The sequence below is a fragment of the Podarcis raffonei genome, chromosome 8, assembly GCF_027172205.1.
Source record: "Podarcis raffonei isolate rPodRaf1 chromosome 8, rPodRaf1.pri, whole genome shotgun sequence".
In the NCBI taxonomy this organism is placed as follows: Eukaryota; Metazoa; Chordata; class Lepidosauria; order Squamata; family Lacertidae; genus Podarcis; species Podarcis raffonei.
In genome coordinates, this window is record NC_070609.1 from 31,862,658 (window position 1) to 31,890,290 (window position 27,633).

The 27,633-nt window shown below is 44.4% G+C and overlaps 2 protein-coding genes and 1 long non-coding RNA gene across 13 annotated transcripts in view; 1 reads left to right on the plus strand and 2 right to left on the minus strand.

Moving 5' to 3' along the window:
* Window positions 1-3,352: 3,352 nt before the first annotated feature.
* On the minus strand, window positions 3,353-13,594 carry PEF1 (penta-EF-hand domain containing 1). Of its 4 annotated transcripts, none has more exons than XM_053398956.1 (5): window positions 13,460-13,594; window positions 9,854-10,139; window positions 7,931-8,086; window positions 5,663-5,806; window positions 3,353-4,410 (listed from the first exon to the last, which is right to left on the minus strand). In XM_053398956.1, exons 1-5 carry the CDS (start codon window positions 13,484-13,486, stop codon window positions 4,181-4,183), a joined length of 843 nt encoding a protein of 280 aa, XP_053254931.1. In that variant the 5' UTR covers window positions 13,487-13,594; the 3' UTR covers window positions 3,353-4,180. The 4 variants fall into 4 exon arrangements, with proteins under 4 accessions (XP_053254931.1, XP_053254930.1, XP_053254929.1 ...); XM_053398955.1 differs by having other exon boundaries at window positions 7,931-8,089; XM_053398954.1 differs by lacking the exon at window positions 13,460-13,594 and adding an exon at window positions 13,196-13,300.
* Window positions 13,595-13,692: 98 nt separating this feature from the next.
* On the plus strand, window positions 13,693-25,339 carry LOC128418855 (uncharacterized). Of its 5 annotated transcripts, XR_008331770.1 has the most exons (5): window positions 13,693-13,911; window positions 15,093-15,193; window positions 20,851-20,967; window positions 24,096-24,153; window positions 24,901-25,339. It is a non-coding gene; the product is annotated as an uncharacterized LOC128418855 (long non-coding RNA). The 5 variants fall into 5 exon arrangements; XR_008331769.1 differs by lacking the exon at window positions 24,096-24,153; XR_008331772.1 differs by lacking the exon at window positions 20,851-20,967.
* COL16A1 (collagen type XVI alpha 1 chain) overlaps window positions 19,194-27,633 on the minus strand; it is a 125,514-nt gene continuing 117,074 nt past the window's right edge. For all 4 annotated transcript variants that reach the window (XM_053398952.1, XM_053398949.1, XM_053398951.1 and 1 more), the window contains 9 exons: window positions 26,492-26,542; window positions 25,528-25,617; window positions 25,204-25,239; window positions 24,999-25,043; window positions 24,725-24,913; window positions 23,822-23,888; window positions 21,237-21,413; window positions 20,763-20,840; window positions 19,194-19,674 (listed from right to left, as the gene is read on the minus strand). In XM_053398952.1, the coding sequence (XP_053254927.1) occupies window positions 19,472-19,674; window positions 20,763-20,840; window positions 21,237-21,413; window positions 23,822-23,888; window positions 24,725-24,913; window positions 24,999-25,043; window positions 25,204-25,239; window positions 25,528-25,617; window positions 26,492-26,542 (936 nt within the window). In that variant the 3' untranslated portion in view covers window positions 19,194-19,471. The remainder of the gene's footprint in view (window positions 19,675-20,762; window positions 20,841-21,236; window positions 21,414-23,821; window positions 23,889-24,724; window positions 24,914-24,998; window positions 25,044-25,203; window positions 25,240-25,527; window positions 25,618-26,491; window positions 26,543-27,633) is intronic.

Consider the following 27,633-nt stretch of genomic DNA (forward strand, 5'->3'; position numbering starts at 1 on the left):
TTCTACCTCTTGTAACGAACCCAATAGGTGTGCAGAGGATTCTAGCCTGCGTTGTAGTGGGGACCCTCAACTGATGTGGAGAATTGACTAGGACCTGCTCAGCCTTTCCTTCTACCATCAAAGAGCAAAAGGTCATAAGAAGAGCTCTGATGGATCAGGCTGATGGACTCTGTAGTCGAACACTCTGTTCTCACAGTGACCAAGCAGATGCATGTGGGAAATCCGCGAAGGGGAGAGTGGCCTAGGATAGGCACAGAGTTCAGACTCGTGTGGTCTACTTTATTTTTTTCTAGAAATGTGTCATTCACAACTGAAACCAGGTACAAAATGATGGCTCAAGGTGGATCTAGCTACCTGCTGCACTGCACCCAGAGTGATACATTGAGATGACTTACATAAAGAATTGCAAATCTACATGAGAGTTACTGCAGATCACACATTTCAGGGTTTGGAAGTGCTGGAATGGGGTAGGGGGAGAATTCTTTTCATTTTCGTTAAACCACTGGGATTCATACAATCTTACCCATCCAATGAAATTCTTTCAGCAAATTACTAATAAATCCTCCCAGTTCTACTGCTGTCCTAGAATGCACCCAGCATAATCTTGCATCTGTGCTTGGCAGAAGAAAAATCAGACTCTCTTTTAGGGGAGTTAGTCCTACTGGCTGTTCTTCTGACCAGTGAGGAATGCCCAAGTGCCCTGGAAGATAGCTTGAAAGCAGCTGTTCTACCATCAAAGCAGGGGAATTCTTTGCAAAAGTGGTACTGACGCTGAGGAACACCTCTCAGTCTACAACAGATGTAAAATGAAGGCACGAAAGACGGAGCTTAGTTCCTTGCAAACCCCTCTAACCCATCCAAACCAACGTTATTCTGTCTCTGAATAATTTAATAGTGCAGCTCCGTGCATATTTACTCAGAATGAACTCCAACTGAATTCAATGGGACCTACTGCCAGGGAAGAGTGTACAGAAGTGCTCCCAGAAAAGGTGTGGGTTAGGGAAAAAAGCTTTACTTTTTTTAAAAAATGAAACTAATTCTCACACTGCCGATCTACTTCTCTAGTAGACCCACTCAGAATCTTAGATTTCCTCTGCACCATCTAGATGCATGCTCCAGGTTTGCAAGATAAGACCATCAGTAAAAGAATTAAACCAGTAATTCCCAACCTATGCTCAATGAGAAATAAATAACTGAAAAGTGTGTGTCACTTATACACCAATGAAACTCCCTGCAACTATTCTGCCTTCACCTCTTTTGACAGGTAATTATGCCGTGTCTCTGCGTTGTGTTCAACTGAACAATCCAATCACTAGATATATAGTGAAATTGCTCTCAAAGGGTGCCTGTTGTGTCTCCGTAGGAGTCACTGCTCAGAGCTCACCCCTCATTTTCAAGTTAAATACCTTAGCGATTCATACAGAAAGGCAGGCGGCTCTTTTAGATACATACTCTGAATGCAAACATTTTAGGTGTAAGAAGGAAAGGTGCTCGCCATTTTAATTTAGTTGGGATGGGGGAAGTGTGTCACAACTATGTAAATTTTGGAGGAAATGCAGAAACATTTTCTTTAAAGCAGGAAATTCAAGGTAAGGGCATCCAACTTGCAAGAGTGGGTAGGCATTCATAACATCCTGGCCCCCACCCCTGTCACTACTCCACGGACAAAGATCCATTCACCAAGCACCTCAGTCCACTAATCTACGCTGTTATTTCTCGCCTACCTTTGCTTCTCTAAATACAAATTCTTTGTTTGAGACGAGTGGGAAGAAAAGAGTTCCAGGCAGAGGTTGCTTTTGACATTATGTCTGCAGGGAGGTGAAAATAAACAACTTGCATCTGGTGAGCCAATGCATAAACCGCCAGGAGTTCTTGGAAATGCACAAGTGGGAATTATTTGCTCTGCTGCAAAGGCAGTGATTTTATGCTAGAAGTGCAGCTCTCAGGCTACCAGGAAAGCCAACTGCCTGGCACAGTAGCCAGAACCGCACACCGTGCCTAATGAAGAGGCTGCTCGTTAAGAGCTGAAAGAGTAATTAGCAGTTCAATTTTCTTCCAAAGCTAAAAGTTAATCTCATCATTTGCATGGCGGATTCCCCCTCTCCCCCTGGTTTGTTTTTGCAAGAGAAATTACAGCAATAGCTTAAAGCTGCTTTCTCCTGCTGTTTCTGTGGCTGCGAAATTCTCCATCCAGAAGGCACCAGACCAATCTGACAGAAGTTCTCAAACTACCTAAAAAACCCCAAACCTTCCTGAGTCTGGGTGTACCTCTATTATCTTGGTGAAAAGTGAGAAAAGGGGCTGGGAAATGGGCTTGGTACAAGGGGCCTGTTCTTTGCTTGGGGAACTTGCTCTACCCTGCGAAGGAAAGAGGGTTTGAGCCCTCAAAACGAATTGTGCAGATTGGATGAGTGTGGCTGCAGTCAGTGTGTTCTCAAGGGTCAACATGGAACCTAGATGCTACTTCCATGTCTAGAGGCAGAAGGGAGCTGTTTGGCATGAAGCCAGCAAGTGTCCCCTGAGAGAGATCAGAAGGCAGACAAAGGTACCATCTAGACATCAGTTTTTGAGCCACAGAGGGAGTTGCTCCTTCTGGTGCCACCATCAGAGACACCAACCATTTATTATCTGTGGAAGGATATGGTGTTTTGTTAATAAGGATTTTCAAGTTTTGTGCCCATCACCTTCCTGGTGAGGGTACAACTCAAAACTACAGTTAGCCCCTCTGCCTTGGGCTAAGTAGGCCCTGAATGCCAGGACTCGGCAGATGGGAAGTCATGAAAACAAATGCCTCTCCCCTCATCCCTGACCAGCCTCAGCCAGCCCTGTCAGAGGTATGGCCCCTGGCCCCTTAAAAAGAACAATTTAAAGCAGCGTAAACTAATGTATGAAATTCAACATGCATGGCTGCTTTTTTTGCAAGGAAAGAACATTGGGCAGATGGTAGGAGGATGCAGAAGCCCAGATAATTGGTCATGGGAGAAAAATCAGGTACTGTCTGAAGTATCACCGCCTGCCCAGCTCTCCTCTGGCCTGTGAATCCGATGCCTTAGTGTGCTTCATAGTTATTTTCTGGAACCACAAGGGCTGGATACTCAATATAAAAAGAAGAGAACCCGGCTGTTTGCCACATGGAATTCCACACTTCTGCGTTGAACTGGCAGACTCTCTCTTGCCAAAGGGCAGGTTTGAGGATTATATCACCCACTTCCAGGTGCTTTCTATCTAACATATTTGCATCCTGGCCATCCACAAAGCAGCTCAAGGTGGTTTTGTATTAGGCCATCCCATTTTATCCCCACAGTATTTTGTACAGTTCTCATGCACGAAAGAAACACACAGAAGGGGAAGAGAGTGTTTAGGGTCCTTTATTTTACAGAGTTTTACCTGGGTATAAATCTCTTTCTGACACATCTTTATCTATGATTTTGGCCTTTACAAAAATCACAAGCAATGTGTTGGCAACTGAGAAAATAACTGAGAAGTGCCAAGTGAGCAGTTGGTAAGGGACTTTGCACTTTAGCAATGCAAAAAGAAATCTTCCGGGACACATTAACCAGAAGGTCAAGCCTTCAGGGGAAAAGCCCCTCCTCAGAAAAAAGAAGTCTGGAATCTTGGCTGATGGTCTCCCCATCTAGTGGCAAAGAAGGGAGCTGCACTTGGCATGGATGTCATGGAATGCAGGAATTTTGGCTGCTGTCGACACAAAAGCATGGAAGCCAATTTTCTTCCCTAGGTGTTGTTTTCTGCTTTGGCGATTATAGGTTGCACATGCAAACTACAGAAGGGCAATTTAGGAGCAAGAAGCTCTATTCAGACTTCTTGGCAACCAACTCCTCTAACTTCTTGGTGGGATGGTTGAGTGGGGGGAAGAGGAGAGAACTCAGGCAGAGGGTAGTGGGGGCTGCTGCGGAGCTGCCTGGCACAGACAGTCTGACTTGGTGTTTGTGGCTCACCCTCTAGTGGCTATAAGAGGCAGCTGTTTCAATGCAATCAAACCAAACCCTTTCCAAGAATCCACCTAGCTTAAGCATCTGGTGTTACACTGGTGTGATGGAGAAGGGCAATTTCATTTTCCTTTGCAACACAATGTCCTCTGGACAAAGCGGTCCTTCCTTCTGTGGAAGGAAGTGCCACCAGCCACCAGTGGGATCACCAACAAAATCAATACCCCTGGCTCTCACAACACGCGAGCGGTCGAGATCGTAAGGAAGTCTTCGTAGTTGAGTCGTACGTTGCCCGTCATCCCAGTATCCTTTTCCCGGAAGGCTTCGGTCAGGGACTGGAGCAAGGTGCAGATTTGGATGAAGCGGTCCAGCTGGATACCAGGATTGGCAGCCTTCGGTGAGTAACGGGAGAGCAGCAGCTGGGAAAACTGGGGGCTCAGGCTGTAGCCCATTTGGGAGAGCGCTAGGAGAACAGAGGGCAGGGAGAGAGAATAAATGAGAATCCATGCTTCACACAGCCATGGGTGGAAGTCACAAATGATTCGCAGCTGTTATTAGTCTTATTATGAATGTTGTCTTATGAGTGATCTTTGTAAGCTACTCTGGGAATCTTTCCTGCCGAAGAGGAGGGTAAAATGCTATAACAATAATAATAGTTATTATTATCACCATTAACTGCCCAAGTGCTAAACTTTTTTCTTCTCACCCAAATACTAACATAACACTGAGACAAGATGGCCTTTCTTGAGTCACTCAGAGCTGAGCATTCAAGCACCCAAGAACCATGCCAATATTTCTACATGGCAACGTTTTTCAGCGGTCCCTGATGATGCATTTTTTTCGCACTCCTCTTTTGGCACATCATCTAACCACTGCTAACTCTGTGTCTGCTCAGCTTCTTCTTAGACCAGTTCTTTCTCCATTTCCAAGCCTAGCCCCAAGGCACTCCAGATAACTTAACTAGGGACTTGGATTTCGGTTCTCATGAACCTACGGAGACTGCTAGAAAAAGCTGCATTACTCAGAATCCATCAAGCTCAGTGTTGTCTGCAATGACTGATGCCAGCTCTCCAGGGCTTCAGATGGGGACTTTTTCAACCCTACTTGGAAGATGTCAGGGGCTGAACTGGGAACCTCTCACATGAGGTGTATGCAGCCTCCCACTGAGCTATGGCTCCACTCTCGAGGAACCACCTAAGTCCAATGAGTCATTGTTCTGCTGTCAAAGCTTCCTGAAGAAATCAGCTCATCTGCTCTCCAGACACAGCAGGAGGCATAATTGCCTGATGCAAAAACTTCACATTTGTCAGTTTACTAGGTTTTAGGCTCGGCCATTGCCAGCTGATGGGAGTTGTAGTCCAAAACATCTGGAAGGCACCAGGTTGGCAAAGGCTGCTTTAGCTTGTTCCGGTCATAATGCATTGATTCAATCTCATCACAGTTATTGGGGATCTGGATTGTGTCAGCAGTTCAACAGAAGGCTGGATGGTTCAGCCTAGAAGCAGAGGGTCACAAGAGATTACCTGACTGGGGGAACTCTCACTAACCATGGCGGAAACCTCAGTCTGTTCTTCACAATTGTTTTGGAATGGCCTCTGAGCCCGAAAGCAACAATCTGAACAGACCTCTGCCTAAAAACAGCCACTCTCCAGCAGCATTAGAGATCATGAACAGCCTCTTGAGGCTTTAAGGACTGTTGCCTCGTTCTGTCTTACCTTGGTGAAGCTCATTACAATTAATGCTTCCTGACTGGTCGCGGTCGTACTGCTGGAAGAGATTCCGCCACTGCTGGATGAAACGCCACAGGGCCGAGAACCCATAGAGATCAATTCGCCCAGATTTGGTTTTATCAAACATGTCTGCAGAGGCAGTAAAAAAAAAGAGTGGAGCACTGAGCAGTGGTCCCATATACCTGCTGACTCAAAACAAGAGACAGAATACCCGCCTTGCAACACAGCCCCAAGAACTGAAGGCGACACAAGAGAGGCATCTAATCCTACTTTTGCCTCTGCTCCACCAGGTTTGTGCAGTGTTTCAAAACCCAGCAAAATCTGTTTGACCAGAGGAAAGCTTGAGACCAAACAATGTGTGTAAAGCAGAGTCTCTATCACATTGCTTTCAGCCCTCTAAGAACTATTGTCTGCCTCCAGTGTAACATGAAATTCTTCACAATACCTTCTGCACGCCACATGCCAGCAGCAAGGACAAGCATGGGGTTGCTCTTAGGGTTGTGCTGCCACTAGGACACTAATACTTTCCACAAACGAGGTTGGAGGATCTTTTGAAGACTACAGAAGATATTAAACTCAATTACTGTTTCAGCAGGATGGTCTGGAAAAAAGCACACACTCTCTAACATTTACTACGTGGACTACTCCCATTTTAATTACTGCAATGTAGTCTATGTTGAACTACCCTTGAAGATAGTCCAGGATCTGCAGCTGATGCAAAATGCAGCTGCCAGGTTGTTGAGAGGGACAGCAAGATGGGACCATGAATCACTAGTCCTAAAAGCTTTCTACTGGCTGCCTGTGAGCCACCAGATGCAGTGCTGGTACTGGCATACAAAGCCCTAAATAGCTCAGGGGCTAAGGACTTTAAAATACCTGCCTCCTCCAATGCTAACCAGTTTGAGCCTTAAGGCTAGCAAGGGAAACCTGGCAGGTGGCCCTGCTGGCAAGTGTGGCCTGGGGGTGATGGTGGCAGCCTGCAGCAGGGCCTCCTCTGTGGCAGCACCTTGATTATGGAACTCCCTTCTTGGTGAAGAGCAGCTGTTCCCTACATTGTCAACATGCCGATGAAATCTATAGGCACTTTTGTTCACCCAGGGGGTTAGTATTTGATGGGTGATACGTTTAGAAGATGGAATTGTGAAATTTTGAAAATATATCCCTTAATTGTTTTAGTCTTTGTTGGGTCTTAATTATGTCTTATTGCGAATGCTGTATGGTTGTCCTGAGCTCCTTTGGGAGGAACGGCAGGATAAAAATGAAATAATAATAATGAGGGATAATGATGATGAGGGAGATGAAACATGCACCTCACGTTTCTGAGGAAGGCAAGCATGGGAATCCATGAACTTCAAGCACAACTGAAGAACATCAAACAGCCTTGGCACTTATACAGCTCATTTCAAGTGTTCAATGCACTCTGCATAATCAGGGTTTGTCAGCCTTTTGGGGCCTGTGAGCAGAGTTGCAAATCAGAGAAAATGTTGTGGGCAGTTTCCCTGCGCAATGAAGCACACACACCACAACCTGTTCCATTGGTCACAACAGAATGCTTCTTTTGAGCCTAATTTCAGCAGAGGGGAGGAGCAGGGAAGGGAAACCTGTGAGTGCCAGGTACATGCATGCCAGTGGGTGCTAAAATGGCAACCCCTGGCACACACTATGTGGCAATCCTTACAACAACAACAAAATGATTCCACTTTGCAATTTGGGTTGAGGATGGTGCTGAGGATTTCTTAAGGTTACCCTGCACCTTCATTACCAAAATGGTCTTTGAACTGGTTCACATTTGATCCACTCTGGCTTCCGATCATGTGGGCCTGCTAGCGATTAGCAATGCTTTGCCAGCCTAGTGCATCCTGTCCCTTTTGATAGTTCCATATTCTTCTATTTTGAGAATTAGAACCTGAAGAAGGATCAGGAAAGTGGGCATCTGCTATGAAGTTTTGAGTCCCCTCAGATAACAAGAAGAGTTTTTAAACTGATGTTTGCATTCTGGCACAAATTCACACATATGTTGAAGCAGGGCACATCTATATTTTCAACTTCAAAGGGAAACTGTCAGCAGAAATGTCCCCAGCCCCTGATACAAGTATTTTAAAAGAAAATCTTGTATTGCGTCTTCCACAATTGTCTATTTCCACGTGTCTTAGTCACCATACCAAAGTACAGAGTATTATGAGAGATTATTAATATTCCAGACCCCTCCCACTCCAAGCACATTTGATTTGAATCATCAACATCTGGACTCACTCATCATCATTGAGCAAGTTTCCTCATTGAAGGCGGACCAGTTGGAGTTGACAAGGGCTTGCCTGAGTTCTTTGACTGAGATGTAGCCGCTTTGGTCAGCATCCACACTCTGGAACCAAGAGAAGGCTTCTGGGTCCACACCTGGGGGGATGTTCCCTGCTGGGGAAAGGGCAGAACACAAATTAGGAGAAATGCATGGCCATTCATCAAGGCATGGCAAGCGCCCATTGCCACCGGCAGTAAGCTTTTAGCTCAGCAGATTTTTGGCAGCTAGAGCAACAGGGATTGGACAGGCCCTCTCTCATGCCCGCTGAGTCAGCCATTGTTTTCTAAAAGGTTTTTTTTAATAGCCAAGTTATTAATCCTGCGGAAGACGGCTCAACCCCCCCAGCAGGAGCTGGGATGCAAAGCCTTGTAAAAACAGAAGGGAAATAAATGGGATCTCTTTAGATAGTTTGTAAAGTTGAGTGCAAACATGCGGAAGGTGTGTTGTTTCAGCAGGATGTAAATGCTACCCAGTTCCAGGAGACAGATGCACAGCCATAAACTTTTATTTCCGCTACTCAGGGTGGCAGCTTCAGTGCCTTTTGGCACCCACCTTGGAACCTTAAATAATGCAGTCTTTCTCAACTGCCTATCTAAATGGAGATGAATAATTCAATTAGCGACTGCTTCTCCAACGCTGCGGCGCAAAACTCGAGTCAAGGGCTCCAGCTGCACACCAAGAGGCCCTTTATATGATAGATGCCAAAGATAGACGCTTGGGTGCTTGAAACGCTTTCTAAGTAGAAGAAAGTGAATCTTGGGAGATTTGGGAAAGGGGAGGCAGAAATGTGACATCTGCAAAACACAAGCTTCACTCAGCTTTGCAAAATGGCATTTGTGGTGTGCTAATTAATAACCAAAATGTGTGTGTGTGAGAGAGAAGTTTACATTCTTTTCAAATTTACAAAAGTTTCTCCGGCTGGGGTTTGATCAGGGTTCGTATGAGAGAAAGCCCACCATTGCAATTAAAGACCACATGTACCTTTATTTATTTATTTTATATTCCATCATTTTCTCTGAGGAGTTCAAGCCAGCGTCCATGTTTCTGCCTCTCCTCATTTCACCTGCGAGGTAGATTAGGCTGAGAGGCAGTGACTGGCCCAAGGTGGCCCAATGAGCTTCATCACTGAGTGAGGATTTGAACCCTGGTTTCCCAGGCCCTAACCTGACACACTAACCACTACAACATAGCAGCATGAACTAATGTATTTTCAGGTATGGTTTGCCATTTCTTGTCTCCTAGTGTTGATATTTAAAGTGACAAATTCCAAGTTTTTAGATCCCAAACTGAAACTTCGTATCAAGAATCTGAAGCCCAGATGCGATACGGCATGGACGGCACATGGGTGGAAGAAACTGCAGGTAATTTTGGAGATGTGCCTGCCTGTCTGTCAACCCTATAATGGGAAGGGAAGAAAAGCACCACCCCACAGAAGGTTTGGCTTTGAGGTCTTGCCAAGAAGACTTTTTCAAAGAAAGAATTTGGTATGAAATTTCATTAGCAAGAAAACAGGGCAATACATACCAGCAGCCCAGAAAAGTGGGTGGCATCATTCAGACAAGACATGGAGTACCATGTCATTTGAATTCAGAAAGCACGCCCCATATGGCAATCCATTAGACCTCCTCCCCATGATGATGATGATGATGATTGATTAAATTTTGATACCACCTTTCATCCAAGGATCACAGCGCAGCTTACAATATAAAAACACAAAAACACCTAACACAGAAACAAACAAAGACAATACCCACCCAGATTTAAAGGCTATAGATTAAAAATATGGAACATTTAATGAATTTGTGTGTCATGAACACTACTAATCCACCTGAAAGCACATAGTCATCAGAACAGCTCTAAGCTCTTTTAGCACTCACCTCCAGGACCTACTGCCCCATAGGGGCCAGGCTGAGGAGCACCATATGGATTGGTAGAGGGTTGCCCATAAGGTCCTCCTGGTGCTGGGCCTCCTCCATACATTCCACCAGGAGGCCCAGAGGAAGGGTGGCCATAAGGTCCTCCGCTTGAGGGTGGCCCATAGGGACCACCAGGCGCTGGTCCACCATAGGAGCTGCCAGGAGGCACCCCACCTCCATACTGGCCTCCTCCGGGATAGTTGCCTTGCGGAGCACCTGGAGCTTGTCCTGCAGAACCAGGGTAACCCTACAGGAAAAGGAAAAGGCTATGAAAGTGGCAGGGGGAATGAGTTGATTTCTACACCCCATTAATATGCAATGATGAAGGAGAGGGGCCTATGCATCCCCAGTGCATATTTAAGATAATATAATGCAGAGAGATTAACCCAATAGTCCTGGATTGAGTGTAGAGTGGCACTACCAATGCATGGAGTGGTGGTCAGACAGTCAGAACAGGACGAGAGAGTCCTGGGTCCAACCGCCCCACTCAGGCAAGAAGCACACTGTACGACCTTGATCCAATCAGTCTCTGGGCTTATCCAGACTTCTGTTTGTGCTGCAATTTGTAGGCACAGGTCTGTGCTTTCTGAGCAGTTTGGTTTTTTTCCCTACCATTGCTTCCCCCAGGAAAACCTGCTGTTTACTGCTGAATTGGAACAAACATCAAGCCACGTAAAACTCAATTGATGTTTGTTCCAATTCAGTGGTAAAAGAGTTTTCTTGGGACAAAAACAACAGCAGCCCTGCTTGGATCCATGCCTGGAAAACATGGTCTTATGCCTACAAATCATGGCACAAATGGAAGTCTGGATGAGTCCTCTCTATCTACATCACAAGGTTCTTGTGAATGATAAAGTGTGTGTGTGTGTGTGTGTGTGTGTGTGTGTGTGTGTGTGAGAGAGAGAGAGAGAGAGAGAGAGAGAGAGAGAGAGAGACTGAGAGAGGAATATATCACCAAGTGCTACATTAGAAATGTAGTAAATAAAACTTCAAAACTGGGTTTGATAAGATATTTTGGACTAATTAATCAGGGATAAGGAATAAGACCCTGAGAAACCAGCAGAGTAGCAGGGATGGCTCCCAGGATTCAGAGTCCAAGGTCTTGGGGGGAAGGTTTCTGAATTGATGTTGCAGCACAGTTACTTATAGGCAAGGAATTTGCATGAAATATTGCAAAAATCAGATAGCAGTGCCACATCTCCAGCACTGCTGTCAGTGGCATAGTAAGAAGAACTTACATTTGAGGTGTCTCAGTACATGGAAAATCCCAAGGCCACAGCTGAACCCAGTGGCCCAGGAAGCAATGATTCTCTGCTTAACCTGCTGAACAGGCAGAGTAGGAGACGACTTTGCAGCACTGATACCACAGAGCCTCTTTTACACAGCGGAGGAGTGGTGAAGAGAAGCTTCCAAACATGTTTGATCAAAGGACTCCAGCACATGTCTCTTAGTCACCAAAGATAACTAACACTACCAACAAGTGTATCAAGCATTAACACCTTTCATTTGGGGTAGGTTTGGCCCTCTATGTTGCTGAATTACAGCTCCCATCATCCCTGGCCACTGGCAATCTTTGCTCAGACTGCAACATGTGAAGGGTCAAAGGTTCTATATGTGTGATGTAAGCAGAGAAAGGGCTAGTCTCTGCTCCACAGAGCTTACAATCTCAAGGTGGCCAGCAAAGCCAAAACAAAGAGAGAGGAAAGACAAAGGAAACGAGGGAGGAATCTTGCATTTGGCTGGGGATGAGCTTAGTGTGTGTGTATGTCAAGGAAGGCCACTGCACATCAAGAATGACAGCACTTGGCTAGCAAGGGCACCATATACATAGCTGGGTCAGACTGAGTGGACATGACAGAGGAAAGGACACTGGGAGACTCCAGCAGTTTATTTTGGAGTATTTTTACCACACTTACTAAGCAAAGTACCCAGGGTGGCTTGCAACATAATTTACAACACACACTAAAATAGACAATGGTCCCCCCACTTTTCATTGTTCCAAGAAGAATCACTCTGCAGCTGAATCTCATGGACTCTTGAAGCTGTGAATTGTTACGTCTGCCACAGGCCAGCGGTTCCTAACTGCTGTCTCTTACAGTCCCTGGCTCTGGTGGCCAAGACAGGTGTGATGGGGGGGCATGCTGCCTAGGAAAGAGGGGTTTGTTCCTATGAAACATGTACTGCTTGTCAGGACTTTGCTCTCCTAACACAACTATAGCAGCTATGCTCCCTAGGCACTCTCCCTCAGGAGTAATAAGCAATGACTCTGTTTACAGATCATAGAGTTGGAAGGGACCCTGAGGATCATCTAGTCCAACTCCTGCAATGCAGAAATATGCAGCTGTCCCATTACGGGGACCAAACCTGCAATCTTGGCATTATCAGCACCATGCTCTAACCAGCTAAGGTATCATCATACCACCATCAAGCATTTCTCTGGCTCTTTTCAGTTTTGCAACAACCCTATAAGGCAGGCCAGTATTACCATCTCTATATTGCAAATGGGAGAAGCAGAGGCTGAATGAGAGCAGCTAATGTAGTGAGTACAGGGCCAGAGGTGAAAATCAAACCAAGGACTTCCTGGTTCATAGCTTAATGTCTTGGGGTGCTTAAATAATTCCATGTTAATCCCCATAATAACTATTAAATAGGTCACTATTCTTGGGGGGGGGGGCTGGGGCTGAAAGAGAAGCAGCTTGCCCCAGGCCAATCCCAGCCATATTACAACACTGAAGCAGCCACCTTTTCATTTCCCACCATACCCATGCAAGGGCAGCCACTGGCAGATTTCAGAGGCCAAGGTTGCCTGGTGGAACAGCTGAGATTCAGTCCAGGAGGTTACTATGTGCAGCTGAGCCTCTTTCCTAAATACACTTATTAGGGACCAAGCCCTACTGATCACCGTGGGACTTACCAGGCAGAGGGCCTTCTCGGTAGTGGCGCCTGCCCGGTGGAATGCCCTCCCATCAGATGTCAAGGAAATAAACAATTATCTGACTTTTAGAAGACATCTGAAGGCAGCCCTGTATCAGGATTTTTTTAAAATAACTGATGTTTTGCAAATTTTTATATGCTGTATGACGCCCAGAGTGGTTGGGGAAACCCAGCCAGATAGGCAAGGTATAAATAATAAAATTATTGTTATCATTACTTCTGAGTAAACACCCACAGGACAGTGTTGCCTGTCACTCTGCTACACCAGCTGTCCTCTGATCACCCAAGTGATCAGGCCAGACGCTTCCGACCCTTCCCCAACATCTCCTCCAATGAATCCTTTGCACTCGAGCCTAACCATGATGTCACCTCACAGGCCCACGCCGGCAATGACGTCACTCTGGGAGAGATGCGCTTCCTGTCTGCGTACGTTTTCCCCCTCCAGACTCCTATCTCCATCGCCCCGGACTCCTGGGTCCTCTCCCACTCCCCGTTCCCTAGGCAACGTCCAACTCCCCTTTCCCCCGGAAACGCTCCGTCGCCTAGGCAGCAGATGGGGCCTTCATCCCCCTGGAGGCTCCCCTCGGCAGGGGGCAGGAGAAGGCGGTCGGCGCTCCTCCCTCGCTCGCTTACCTGCCCATACGGGTAGCTGGCCGCCATTGAGCTTTTCACAGCCGCTCGGGCCACCGCCCCCTCCTCTCTGCCGCTGGCACGCCCACTCCTTTCCGCTCTGGTACCGCCTACTGACGCAGCCAATTGGCGGACAGGCTTGCTGAGCCTCCCGCGGACTTGGGCCGAGCTCCCGTCAGTCACCCACCGTGGGCGGGGTCCTGTGACTGAGGAAGTCCATAAAAAGAAAAGCGGGCCTTCTTTTTCCCTGGGAGGAGAGGGAAGTGCTAGTGCGCGGGGAAGAGCTCGTAGCCCCGCCCCCTCAGCCGTTGCCGACCGTTGCTAAGAGCCGCTTCCGCTTCCCTCGCTTTTACCTCAGGGCGGTTGAGTAGCGAAGAGCCGCCGCCAGAGTGGCAACGACAACAGAAACAGAAATAATTACACAAAGAAGCCACCGTGGCATTATACAAACAGAAGTAATAGCAAAATATAACAATAAATCATTTTTTATTCGAGCAGGCATATTAACTGAAGGGTGATTTGTAGTTTTAACTATTTTTAAAAATCTTCTTTATTTCTTGTGCACTTTTTAGAGAAAAATTATATATATATATGCTTTTATGTAGCACTGCTCTAGGACCTTCCTATCCTTTGGAGAGTGTTGTAAATAAAAATATGCCCTTTTCCCTTATGGGGTATCCAAGAGCCCATATAGAGTCCTTACATAGGTTCCCTATTGGTAGGAGAAAATAACAGAGGCCAACCAGAGAATATTGAGAAGCAAAGCAGCTAGTAAGCTTGATCTTTATTGATCTGTTGCAACATGGTGCTCCCCTCACTCGCAGGAAAGGAGGAGGACCCAGAACCAAGGTGTGCAAGACCTTATAAAGACTTTTGAAATTCCCATCCTCTAGATCAAGACCACCCCCAGAAACATTACACATACATCACAGAAGGGGTGTAACCTAAGACCACCCCTCAGATACATCCCACCTACATCACAGAAATTTAAATGTTGTTTTTCTCCTGTCACAGTTTATCTCCTGTCTGGCAAGTTACTTGATTGGATTGCCTGGGGAGCCTGGCCATTCTTTTGTAGTGGTAAAATACTTATTTCCTGGGCCAGGTCACAGGCTCACACCTTATTCATATCTTAAATGTGTCCTTAAGACAGGATTTGTGAGGAAAGAGACAATGGAGAGACTTTTCCAGTTTGACCTTGCAGAGAAAACATTTGGTCAGTTTAGGAATCAAAATGGTTCCAGGTTGGCCTTCCTGTGTTGACTATGTATGTGCGGTTATGAACATTGCCATATATCTAAGACCATAAAATTCCTATCACAAGAGTCTTTGTAATCAAAGGCTGTAACTGCCTCAAAAAACCCTTAACTCAATGACTCCTGTATGCCAGAGAAAGATGCTCTATTTGCCTCGCTTTTTACAGCTCCCAGCTGGGTGTGCATCTTTATACCTCCAAACCACTGAACTGCAGGTGGTTCTAGAAATGGGTCTTGCCATGATTAATACTGTATAGCCTTAACCTGGAATCCCAGCTGCACTCTCACTTCCAGAGGAAGACATTCATAAATAAAATAAATAAATAAATAAATAAATAAATAAATAAATAATGAGAAGTCTCTTTTTACTTTCTTTTTAGATTTATCCTGATGCTAAGAAACGGTGGCACAGCCTGAGTTCCAGAAAAGGGGCTGAATTTTGTGCCTTCCAAAAGACAAAAGAATGATCATCAGTCTGAAGGTCAACCCTCCATTGAGAACATTCATGTTTTAGCATTAAATCCATAGCCATTCCAACAGAGCTTAAAAGACATGAAAAAACAGTTTCTTGCAGATTATTTTCATAAGAAGCCATATCCCACTGAAAAGTAGTTACTTCTGTGCTTGGAAAGCTGATGTTGCATCATTTGGGGGGAGAAAGCGACACATCTGCCTAAAGGCAATAAAAAGTCTTAAGCCATCCGTGCTTTGGGGCTTCAATATGTCCGAACTTAAAAATGTGAAGCCTGGTTTGAGGTTAACATGAATTGGAGGATGTGTGAGTTGTCCCCCCCCCCCCAAGCAATATAAAGCAATCAAGTTTGCCTGTTCAGCCTTCCGTCATGAATTCTTTAGTTGAGATTTCTGCATTCCATGGGATGGTGGAATAGATGACCCTTGGGTCTCTTCCAACTCTACAATTCTATGATTCTGTTATCTTAATCTCCCAACCCAACCAGAGTCCATGCCTTTCCAACATTTTTGGGACAGTGGGCACATCTGGAATTTTGAGAAAGTGCTGTGGGTGCCGGTCACAAATTGGTTGTTGTGGGGTGTGTTGCATAACACAAAATAACTGCCATATTTAAAAGAGCAGAGAAGGACAGGCACCTGAAATGGTGTTGGTATGCTTCTCTGCCAATGGAAAAATGACTCCTACCTGAATCACTACTATACAGAGCGAAGTTCTTTGCACCTTTCCACTGTTTGGGATGGGAGTGTGAATATCCAATCCTGGCACCCAACGAACATGGGCATGTGTGTCCTACCCCCTTTCAACTTCCATTCACCTGAATGCATAGTTAAAAGGCTCTTGGTGGAATCACTTCTCACCCTTCTCTCTTTCCTTTCCTTCTCTGGACAGCCTTCATCATAAAAGTCATATTTCTATTTTGTTTACTTTTTAAATGAAACTCAATTTCCTGAAATGCTCTGATCTTGTATCTGCTGCTTTCTGAGCGCCTGTCATTGGCACTCTGGTACAATAATGAAACAAACTAAAATTAAAAGCTGTCTTCCTGTGTATTTGGAAAGTGTGCAGATTTCTGTGCCAGTTCTGTCAGACAAATAAATTGCCTATCCTCCAGCAGCATCGATCCAGGGTTGCAGTGGGGAATGGTTCTCATGGCACATGTAAGCTGAATTCCAACCTGACTCCCCAGTCATCATGTTCCAGAATAGCTTATTATTTTAATATTGAGAAATAGTCCTCAGATGTATATTAAGGCTTGTATTCTGAGCAATCATGGTAACATATGGAAGAAGATAGATGTAATGGTGCCCTTGTAATGGTGCCCTTGTATACTAATGCACAGGCTCTTTGGGGAGCGGGCAATGGGGTCACATCAATGCTGACAAACAGTCAAGGCAAATGACTTTGATGCAGGGGGCAATGAGAAGGGTTCAAAGGAAGATTTAAGGGCGTCTCAAGGGTCTATTCATGCATCTTTCAGGTGACCAGAAATCCCTAGGCACACCCCTTGCTGCTTTTTTTAGGATCTTGAATGGATTCCCTGCTCAAAGCTTTATGTTTAAGTGATGTAAGCAGTGCTTTTTTAAAAAGAAAAGGGAAAAAAAGGTGCCAGTACTCACCATGAAGTTGTTATAGTAAGTGCCACAGTTTTAACGTTTTGGGGGGGAGGTGCCGGTACTGTGTACCCTCGAGTACCCCCAGAAAAAAAGCACTGGATGCAAGACCAGTAAAAGTTACATTGCTTTCTCTTTGGTGGCTCCAAAGCTATGGGACATTTGCCCAGTGATTCTTCTTGACGTTAAGCCTTCTTGTTCAGATGAGCTTTTCGGAAGCTATAATGTCATTTGCTCCCAGTGTCTATTATTCTCATTGCCTTGTTTTGCATAAGATGTATTGAGCTGTATTATGATATATAACTATATTTTATAAATTACATTGATGTTAATTATATATTTTATCTCTCTTTTTAAAAATATTGTTTTATTTAACTGCAATGTTAATTCAATTATGTGTTTCAGTAAGAATACTGATCCTGCAGTTGTGGCTCCAAGTCCAATATCCAATGGTACACATTAGATCATGAGCTACTATAAGTTTTTGGAGAGGATGTGATTTAAATTTGTTAAATGCACTGATTCTTACTTCAAGAGGCTATGCTGTTTGCAATGGGCTATATAATGGCAGCTTCTTAAGTATTTAGGGGCAAAAACTTTTAGGCTTTTATGAGTGAAGATCAACATCCTGTCTTTTATGCAGAAGACAGAAGCTGATTTCCCAGACTGTCCAAGATACTTGCACACACAATGCAATTTCAGTAGTCTAGCCTAAAGATTATTGTGAAATGAATCCATTTCATTCAAGAACAAGGTTATTGCAATTTCATATATCATGGAGTATCAGAGTATGATTTCAGATTCATCTAGATTTGGTGAAAGTGGTCTCCCTCTAATTAAAGAGACAAAAGATTTGTGTGTAAATTGTCAAACTAAGTTTTAGATTGTTCAGAAAAAAGAACAGGAGAAAACCCTCCCTTGTGTGATTGAGCTAGTGTAGCCTTACTTAACCACCATATTTTCATGTTTGGAGCCAAGATTTTGTAATTGCAACCATTATTTCTAATCACAACCCTTGTTTTCTAACAAAAGGACCAAAGCAGGTTGTCAAACAAGAATTCTTGCCGTTCTCTGGCTGTTTCCTGCTGCAGAGTCCATTTGGTAAATGGACATTGTTCACGGAACGGCATAAAAGTGTGTTGTAATCTGCTAGGTTTAAACACAGCATGTGAGCCAAAGGGTTGAAATGAAAGTGAGCCAAATACCAATTAGGAAACAAGGCATCATTTATTTAAATAGAATGGCTAACCATTAGGAAAGGTTCTTCAGCTGAGGAAAGACTCCGCTACTGACTCTCCTCTACCAAGACCGTTAAGGGGCATATTTCATGTAAACCTCTATTGCAATGAGATGCTCACAATTACTCTAACCTAGTTAGTTTTAAGTCTAGGAATAGCTGACAGAAGCTACATAGCAACACAAACAGCTTGCTTGGTAGCCAATTCTTATTTCCAAAATAAAGTAATTTGAGGTCTGAAGGCATATAAGAACAAGAGGATTTTTGGGAGGGGGGGGATTTTTGAGCAAATTTTTTAAAAAATCCACATTTCCCCAGTATGCCATTGCATGAAAGAGCTGGTTACCATGAAGGGGTGTGGTGTGTTTATTTTAAGGGGGAGCAAAAGTGATGTTTGACCGCAGTTTCTCATCTGACTCTAAAATGTCCCAATTGTAATGCCCAGAGATTCCAGCAGTCAGTAAAATCTTTAACTTTGGATAAGCATTGTTTGGTCTTTTTTTTTTTTTTTAGAGTGAAAAATATATTTTATAAAAAGTAAACAACTGATGTTCCAGTAACATTAAAGAAAAGTCACTGATTCCAGTATATTAAAAAGGTCCCCTGGCCAAGTTTCACATTACGTACAATAGAAATGGAAGAAACCAGAATTTTGCTCATTTGGACAAAAATGTAATTACATCATAATACACAAAATGGTGTGTGTGTGTGTGTGTCACATAGAACTGATTTTTCAGTTATTTTTAGATGCAGGAGTGCCTGCCATTTTTTGCTGCAGACAGAATAACTAAGGTTCAGTATTGTTCAGCTCCAATGTTCATCTGGGAGCAAGTCTTGGTCAATTTATGGGGCTTAATACAGAGTAGGCACACACAGAATTTCAATGTTAATTCCATTTTAGAACTCCACCCTCCATATCCACCCCTCCACATTCTTTCAAGTTTTAACCTAAACTTATGACAAAGATGCCAATTCACACAAGTTTTGTTGAACTTAACAATAGGAGCACTTCCACATTTTTTTGCACAGCTACTGGAATTTCCTGGTGGAATATGCACCTGCACATATTGTTGAAAGGCTAATAATTCATTCCTAATGAACAGAAGAGGTGTGGAAGTAATCTACCCATTATTTGCCCAGAGCAATTGAAAGACTGAAGCATTATTTTGAAATGTATTTTGCTGAACACAGATGACAAAATCAACTTCCCTTTAGAATACTGAGGCAAACATACACACAGCCACACATGCTTGGATCGTTGTCTTTGAAACAAAACAAAAACAAAATATCATTATGAACGGTTGAACCCCACTGGCGAAAAATATATAGTCAAAATATTAACAACAATGAAAAAATAATCATTCACGACTAGTCACAAGGACCAGAACTTTGGCGAATCCCAATGGAGTCCTTTGTAGAAGAAAACCTGTTAGTGCTTCAGCCTAAAGGCCCCTTCATGTTTTTGGGCTGATACATTGGCTGTTCCAGAGGCATCATGCCGAAGCAATCTGAAGGGTTGCAGTGACCTGTTTTTCCAGGCGGCCCTGTAATCCCTGGGGGTCCTGGGATACCTGGGATGCCCTGCTGTCCCATAGGTCCTGGAAGACCAATCTTGCCATACCCTGGTGGTCCTTGGATCCCTGCAGAGAAGAATTGAGAAAGAGGGTCGTTTCATAAGCTTCATCCATTGGGGCTTATGCAGACTGTTTTGTGCTTTCCACTTTCTGGGAGGGCAGGAGCTTCTGGGAATAAGTCCCACATCCTCCCCACCCCCTTCGGAGTCCTTACTGCTTGAGCAAGCTTCAGTCCATTCTGAGGAGGCCCACCTCCTCATTACTATAGCTACTCCCCATGTCACTTGCCCTCTCCCTCTGGGTCAAATCTGCACAACCACAAGTGGAGGGTGAGGCTTTTATCTCCATTCATCATTGCTTGCATGCTTGGGGAGGGCAAGTGAACAGGCAGTGAGAGCATGGAGGGGGAGGAAGGCCAGCAGTCTCTAAGGAGGAGTCACCTTTGTATCTCTATAAAGTTACAGAAAAAGAACTCACCCTTACTTTCCGTATTAACTAATTCACTCTTATGATGTGCGTGTGTATGTGTGTATACACATACCCAAATGAAGTAAACAAGTTGTTTTAAAAAGGATGCCTGTTATGGTGCAGGAAGAAAAGGAGGCCTCAGGAACCTGGGACTTACGTTCACAAGTGGTGGGGGTGTAAATATGTACAATTGGCAAAGGGTGTTTAAGGAGATAACAGAAATCACTGGGTTAAAGCTGACCGAAAGTCCAGAGGTAGCATTATTATCAATTTATGATGGGGTGGAAGGTTCACAGGCTATGAAGGACTTGCTCACAAATTTATTGACAGCTGCATGGGTTATTTTAGCTAGGAAGTGGAAGGGGCAAGGTAACTGAATATAAAATGGAAGAATGGTATAAAGAGGTGTGGGATATAACTATTAATGATAAATTAATGTGCTGTTAAGGTAAGATGGGGAAAATGCAGCAGAAATGATTTTGAGGAGATATGGAAGGTATTTGTAGAATTTGTTCTGTTAAAACGGAAAGGGATCAAACCATCACAAACCTCCTTTTGGGAGGTTGGATAGTTACAATGGAATGGTCTTGGGGGGGAAGTACACACATTTTAATTTTATTTATTATTATTACTTTGTCAAAATATAAATAAAATAATAATAAAAAGAAAGAAAAAGAGGCCTGTACCTGGAGGACCTGGAGGGCCAGTCTCTCCCATGATTCCAATCCCTTTGTCTCCCTTTTCACCTTTGGCTCCTGGCTCACCTGCACCAAGAGAAAGGAAAAGGAAGAGAAGCTGCAAGGTGATTGATCCACCATCAGCACCTACAGAATTGTCTCCATGTATCAGAAGCACAGAGCCTTGTTCTCATTGCATCAGTTTGCTGCTAACGTAGGTCTTTTATGATACTGAAACTGATGCTAAGGCTAATGCTTGTGTCTTCTCAATAGCTGAACACTGGTCAGTTTCATGCCAAATTTGGTAGATGTAATTGATAGCAAGGAGAAGGAATAAATCATTCACTGCAAGAATACCTAGAACATCCCACAATCCAAATCCTTAGGTTGTCATTGAAATGAGCAAAAACAAATTAATTTGCAGGGTGTAAGAGGAGGCCCTCTGAGCCTGCCACTATCAGGGACAGAAATGGAAGTGCGTACCTCTCATTCCAGGCACACCTTGTCGACCCTCTCTCCCAATCTGTCCTGGCATTCCTGGGGGACCTGGAGCCCCTTGCCGTCCAGGTATACCATCTTTACCAGGGGGTCCTGGTCTTCCTGGCTGAGCAGCCACTTCCACTGGGAACTGCATCCGGGAGGTGTAATATGCCATCCGCTCTGCAGGAGGAGATAAAGAGAGTGCAGTGTTTGCTTTGCTGTTGTAAAGATGGCCCATTAGTCTGGGCACTGATGGTTTGCTCTTGCTGGAATGAATCTGCATCAGTTTTGAACAAAAATGAATCTGCATCAGTTTTGAACATAATCAATATAAAGACTGTCCTGTCCCATTTATGTGTAGAATTTTGGGGAAATATCAGCACAAAACTCTCTTGAAAAAAGAAAAACTTTTTTAAAAAAGCCTTTTCTTTTTTTTCTTTTGTACAGCTGCCACTTAGCTAGGAAGCACCACTGCTGCACCATTTGAAAAAGGAACTGCAAAAACCCCTGGCCATCCCAGGAATTTTGTATGGAGAAAGGAGTGACTGGTCCCAGGTACCCATGGCCATCTTTTCCCCACACTGAGACATTGTATGGAAAAAAAGATGGCCACTACCATGGGTACAAGAGGGCAACCACATTTTCCTCTGTACAAAGTTTGGAAGCGGTATTCATCGTCCTACAGGTTTATCCAGCCTCATTTGCAAGCTTTGCGGAAGCTGCTTTGCTGTCTAGTCTTTCCAAGCAGCTGAATGCTATACCAAAAACCAAACACTACAGGGAAAAGGGTTTCAGGCAGTCCTCAGACCATGCCATAACTTAAAGGCAAAAATTGGGTGACATTTTTGGTTGTTGAAGAATGGATTCTAAAACAAAACAACATTCCAATGTGCACATTCGTCTGGGAGGGTTCATTTTGGAACTTGAGCCCAGTGGATTCTTCTAGCATCCCAAGCTAGTGGCAGGGACAACAGGGGCCTTCTATTGGGTAGCTTATGGGAAATAGGCAGATGGTAACTAGGGAGAGGACCTTCTTAGTTGTGGCACCCCATATATGAAATCTGCCATGCAACTAAAGCTTGCTTAAACTGGTTTTTATTCGTTAATTGAATATTTGTATGCTACATTTCTGGGAAGCTCAGAGCTGTTCACAATAGCAAAAACTACTATTTATATATATGCGGTACTAAGCAAAAGACTTTTTAAAAAATTGCTCAGGCATTCCAGTCTGTTTTATGGCTGATCTAAGTTCTGTATTTATGACTTTTGCTGGATTATACCGACTACTGAATTTTATGGCTGCAGCTCCTGTGATTTTGTATTGTCCTTTTATTGAATTTTATCCTATCTGTTTTATTATTTTAAAATTGTACAATGCCCTGAGAGCCTTGAAGGGTGGTTTATAAATCCACTAAAAAATAAATAAATCCTAGGTTGGGTCTCAGCTAGGGGAATGATGGAACAAGCTTCTGTTCTAGAATGTGTACTATGATATATAATGCTGAGAGAGGAGTAGCAGAGAGGAGCTTTAGCCTTTTAAAGACATATCCACAATATCAAGCGTGATGATGAATCCACGGAGGATAGGGCTATTAATAGCTGCAAGCTACAATTACTGTGTTCTGCCACCACTGTCAGAGGCAGTACGTCTCTGAATACCATTTGCTGGGGACTGCAGGCAGGCAGGGTGCTGTGCTCAGGCTTCCCAAAGGCAGAGCTGGCTGGCCACTGGGAGAAAAGGATGCTTGGCTGTGGGTCTTTTAAGTTCTTAATGGAAGCTACTTTGGCTCCCATGAAGCAATCATAGGGACAAAGAAATACAGTAAGCCACCTTAAATTGTGTCAGATCATTAATCCGTGTACCTCAATATCTCTACAGGTTCTCAGATAGGAATCTTTTCCAGGCTTGCCTAGAGATGTCAGGGATTTAACAGAACTTGGGACTTTGCATGGAAAGCAGATGCTCTACCACTCAGTCACAGTCCTCCATGGCTTTACCTCCCACTCCCCCAACCTGGGAATGGTAGGCTAAATTATATGTATACAAGGATTTATTTTTGTCCATTCACAAGTTTAAATCCTTGTTATTTGTTCGGGAGCCATGAGAAAGAAGCTCATAAAATCAGGGCAGGTACAAGAATGTATCCAGCAGCATATTCTTGAATCTGCTCAGGTCTCTCACTTTACTGCTCTTCACAGTACCCCACAAAAATCTGACCACCAAGGCAGCCACATCATCTTGTGGCACGGCTGCCACTGCTTAAAAGATCTGTCCAACTTATCCAATAAAGAAGGAACAGATACACCCAGACTGCTCAATGGCCCCAAATGGCAAAGCCATGAGATGATATTTATGTGAAGTAGAAGCCAAAGGTGGAAGAGGTGGAGCCTCAAAGCTGTGCCAAGAAATCATTCTTTATCAAACACCATTCTTGTAAAGATTCTAAAAAGCCCAAACAGAATGCGGTCGAAGACAACCTTCTTCTGGGGCGCCTACTGGGAATATGGTTCTTTTCTCTATCAAAGCAGCATCTCTCTCCCCACTCAATATGGCTGCCGCCACCACCCCAGCAATGTTTGCTACTAACCATCAAACATTTTGTTCAGTTCTTGTCTGACGAACCTCCGGATTTCATCATAATTGATGGCATCCGCCTAGCAAGAAAAATGAGGAGGAGAAAAGGCAGAAGTCATTCTCTGTCCTAGCAGGAAAGAGACACACCGGCAGAGAAAACGCTAATCCTGCAGAATCTGTTACTTTTGTAGTCCTCTAAATAGTCTGTGCCAAGAACCTTCCCATGGCATATCCTAAGCAATTTTCAGCATTAATAGTTTATTCCCCTTACTCTGCACCTTTTTCAGGCAACCCATTCCATTGGATACATGTCCCTTAACTGTCATTCATTTGCTGTCAAATCAGGTGGGTCATAAAGCCTTCACCAATCCAGTGCCTTCCAGATGTTTTGGACTACAACTCCCATTAGCCCCAGCCAACACTCTAAGAAATTTAGAAAGGTGACTTCTGAGTCACAGGCCCTGGGTTTGACCTGCTCTCAATGCACACAGTATTAGGCAGAATTTTATACTTCTGATTTGTTTTCCCTTTTTGCATTTGTCCCCTTCTGTTTAAGGAGCTCAGAGGAGCTTTTTAATTCCACAGCAACTCTTTAAGTTGAACTAGGTTGAAAGTAGTGACATAAGTACCCAGCAAGTGTCATGGCTGAGTGAGGTCTTCCCCCTCTATATTGCATTAATCAGAATCCAGTATGGGGCTGGATTTGGGACTTCTGCTGTATGTACAGCATCTGGTTTTGTATTGCATTGTAATTAATCAGTTATGTCTCTTTTTATTAAAGTTGGTCACAGCATACAAGAAGGCCTATAACCAAACACTTCACCTGCTGACAGCACCAAGCCTTGCTTGGAAACCTTGCCTGGCATTCCAGTCTCCCATTGCACCCCTCAGTCGCCACACACTCCCCATCTCTTACCATGGTCCCAGGCAATCCTGGGTTTCCTGGACTTCCTGAGGGACCGGGAGGACCAGGCTGCCCTCTCTCCCCAGAGGGGCCGCGTGGCCCAATAGGACCCATCTCGCCACTCTTTCCTGGCCCTCCTGGCATCCCAGCTCTGCCTTTCTCACCAGGGTGTCCTCTCTCTCCTACAGACCCTGGTTCACCCTGGAAGAAAAAAGATGGCAAGAAGTCCATGAGGCATTTTCACGGGATTGGAGACTAATACTAAGATCTCAGCCATCACACTTACCTTCGGTCCAGAGGGTCCAGGAGGGCCTGGTTTTCCTGCTGCACCCTAGTAAGAAGGAAAAGGGAAGCAATAATCATGGAGATAAAGACTCACCATGCTTTGCCCCACAGACATGCTCAGGGCAGGCTTCTTCTGGCACTGCCCCCCCCCCCCTGCCAAAGAGGCAAGGTCTTCAAGACGACTGCAGAGACCACAATTACCATACCTCTTTGCCCACTTGTCCATCTGAGCCTGACTCGCCCTAGGAATCAACCGGGGGGGGGGGGGGGAGAGAGAAGCAAAAGGTTATTTTCTTTTCATTTTGAATCTAGGCCCATAAATCATGGTTTGTAACAATCTCATATTCTTCTCATATGAGCTTTGTGCATCACCATGGCTACGCTGGGATTTGAACGTGCATCCCCTAGTCCAAACCCAACATTCTACGAACTGGACCATGCTGGCCCTTAAGATGCAAACAAAAGATTGGCCGCATAGTTTTTCAGCAGACTGATCTCGAGGCATTCCAATTCCAACCCGCCACACTTACCGGTGGGCCTGGGTGACCCGGTGGGCCTGGCTGGCCTGGAATCCCACTGAGACCTCTTTCCCCAGGCGATCCCCTCTCACCCTTCAGCCCCTGGGGAGAGAAGGTTTTAGGCATCAGATACTGCTAGAAGCAGCCAAGAAGATGCAGGAAAGAAGATGTTGGGCTCCAACTCAGTCCCAGCCAACATGGCCAATGGCCAGGGGTGATGGGAATTGGAGAGCATCAATATGTCTACCCAGATGTAAGCCTTTATAGTGTATAGCTAATGGGGTGCAACAGTCAACTCTGGAATAAGGACTCTCCCCCAAGTCTGTGCTCAGAGCAATGTGGGCTGACTCTCAGTAGATTTTGTATATATGGAACTTCTCTCACAAAACCTCCAGTTTCACTGTAGTTTATCTCCCATTTTGTTCCCTAGCAACTGGTAGTCAGAGGTACATAGTGGTACATAGGCATATTACTCTCCTCCATTCTACACCCTCCCCCCCTTTAAAGTCATCCAATTTGGTGGCCATCACCACATCTGGTGGTAGCCAATTCATTATAATTCAACTATACACTGCGTGAACAAGTCCATACTTTTGTGTGCCCTCAATCTTCCAACATTCAGCTTCGTGGGGTGACCCTGGGTTCTAGTATTATGAGAGAGGAAGAAAAATGTCTCTCTACCAACTTTTTCCATAATTCTATACACCTCAATGATGTTCCCATTTTTCTAAACTAAAACCGCCAAACACTATACCCTTTCCGCTTAAGTATCATTTTGGTTGCCTCTTTCCAGCTCTGCAATATTATTTTTGAGATATGATGACCAAACTGCACATGGTATGCTAAGTGTTGCTGCACCATAGCTTTCTATAGTGGCTTTATGACATTGGCTGCTTATTTATGTGAAATGGAAGCTGACCATTTCTCTAGCAGGAGCTGCCAACAGGGAGCCAACTGTAGCAGGAATGATACTCACAACTGCGGAAAGTCCTGCTGGGCCTGGCTGGCCAGGGCTTCCAGGGGGACCCTGAAGAGGCAGAGAAACGCAGCAAGTTTAATAACAGGATTAACCAGGGAATGCAGTACAGACAGAAAACTGATGGGGAAACACACACTAGGGGTTTTTTTATTTAGGAATTTATTAGTGCTTTACCCCTGCCTTTTGGTTCATAAAAAGACCCAAAAGGCAGCTCAGAAAATCTGAAATGCTACCTAAAATCCAAATTAAAAATGCGTCCAAAACCAACTATAAAGCAGAGTGGAATAATTATGTCAGCAGTAAAATTTTAAAACAACAACAGAGCTGAGATTCTAAGTGCTCTTTTATTGCACTTTTGCAAAGCTACATTTTTCATTCACTCTCTCACATCACTCACCGACTCTGGACCAGATGAGGCTTGCTGTCTCACTCACATGGCAGAAGATGGATCTTTATTTATATCAAATGGGGCACATGGGTGAAGGGAGCCAAGCTCTCCTCTTGTCTTTCATCCTTGTGCTCCACTTTTCACCTTTTCTCACTTGTGGTATTGGAGTCAGTTTGGGGAGAAGAGCACCCAAAGTAACTGTGTATGATAAGGCAAGGAAGGATGTGACTCCCTTTTTTTATGCCCCTTCTAATGTGTACATTATCAATCCACCCCTGCTCTATATGCAAGTGTTGCAGCCATGTGAAGAAACGAACATGGCTGCCTCCCAAATCGAGTTTGGTCCTAAAGGTGATTCTATTTTGTGTGTGGCTTTATATCCCACTTGGCTTTCCAAGATCCAACTTTCTAGCAAATTTTCACTGTCCAAACTTGACATACAGAAATCTCAGAGGCCCTGATCCAGCTAAGTCCCACTGAAAAATGGATGAAATAAAAGCCTCCTCTTTAGCGATAAATTGGTATGAATAGCAATCTGTTAAAAACCCGACTGCCATTTGGTTCTGATTCAGTTTTCCTGGTGGAAAGTGGCAGGGCAAAGAGAAGCGTGGGTGAGATGTAACTGGAACCCTGACATTTTCAATGTGACTTAGCAATGTCTAACTTCTGCATTGAGGTAAGAATATACAACTACAATATATTATTCTGATTATTCACAATACTTCCTAAGTGCAACTACTATTCTTATGGG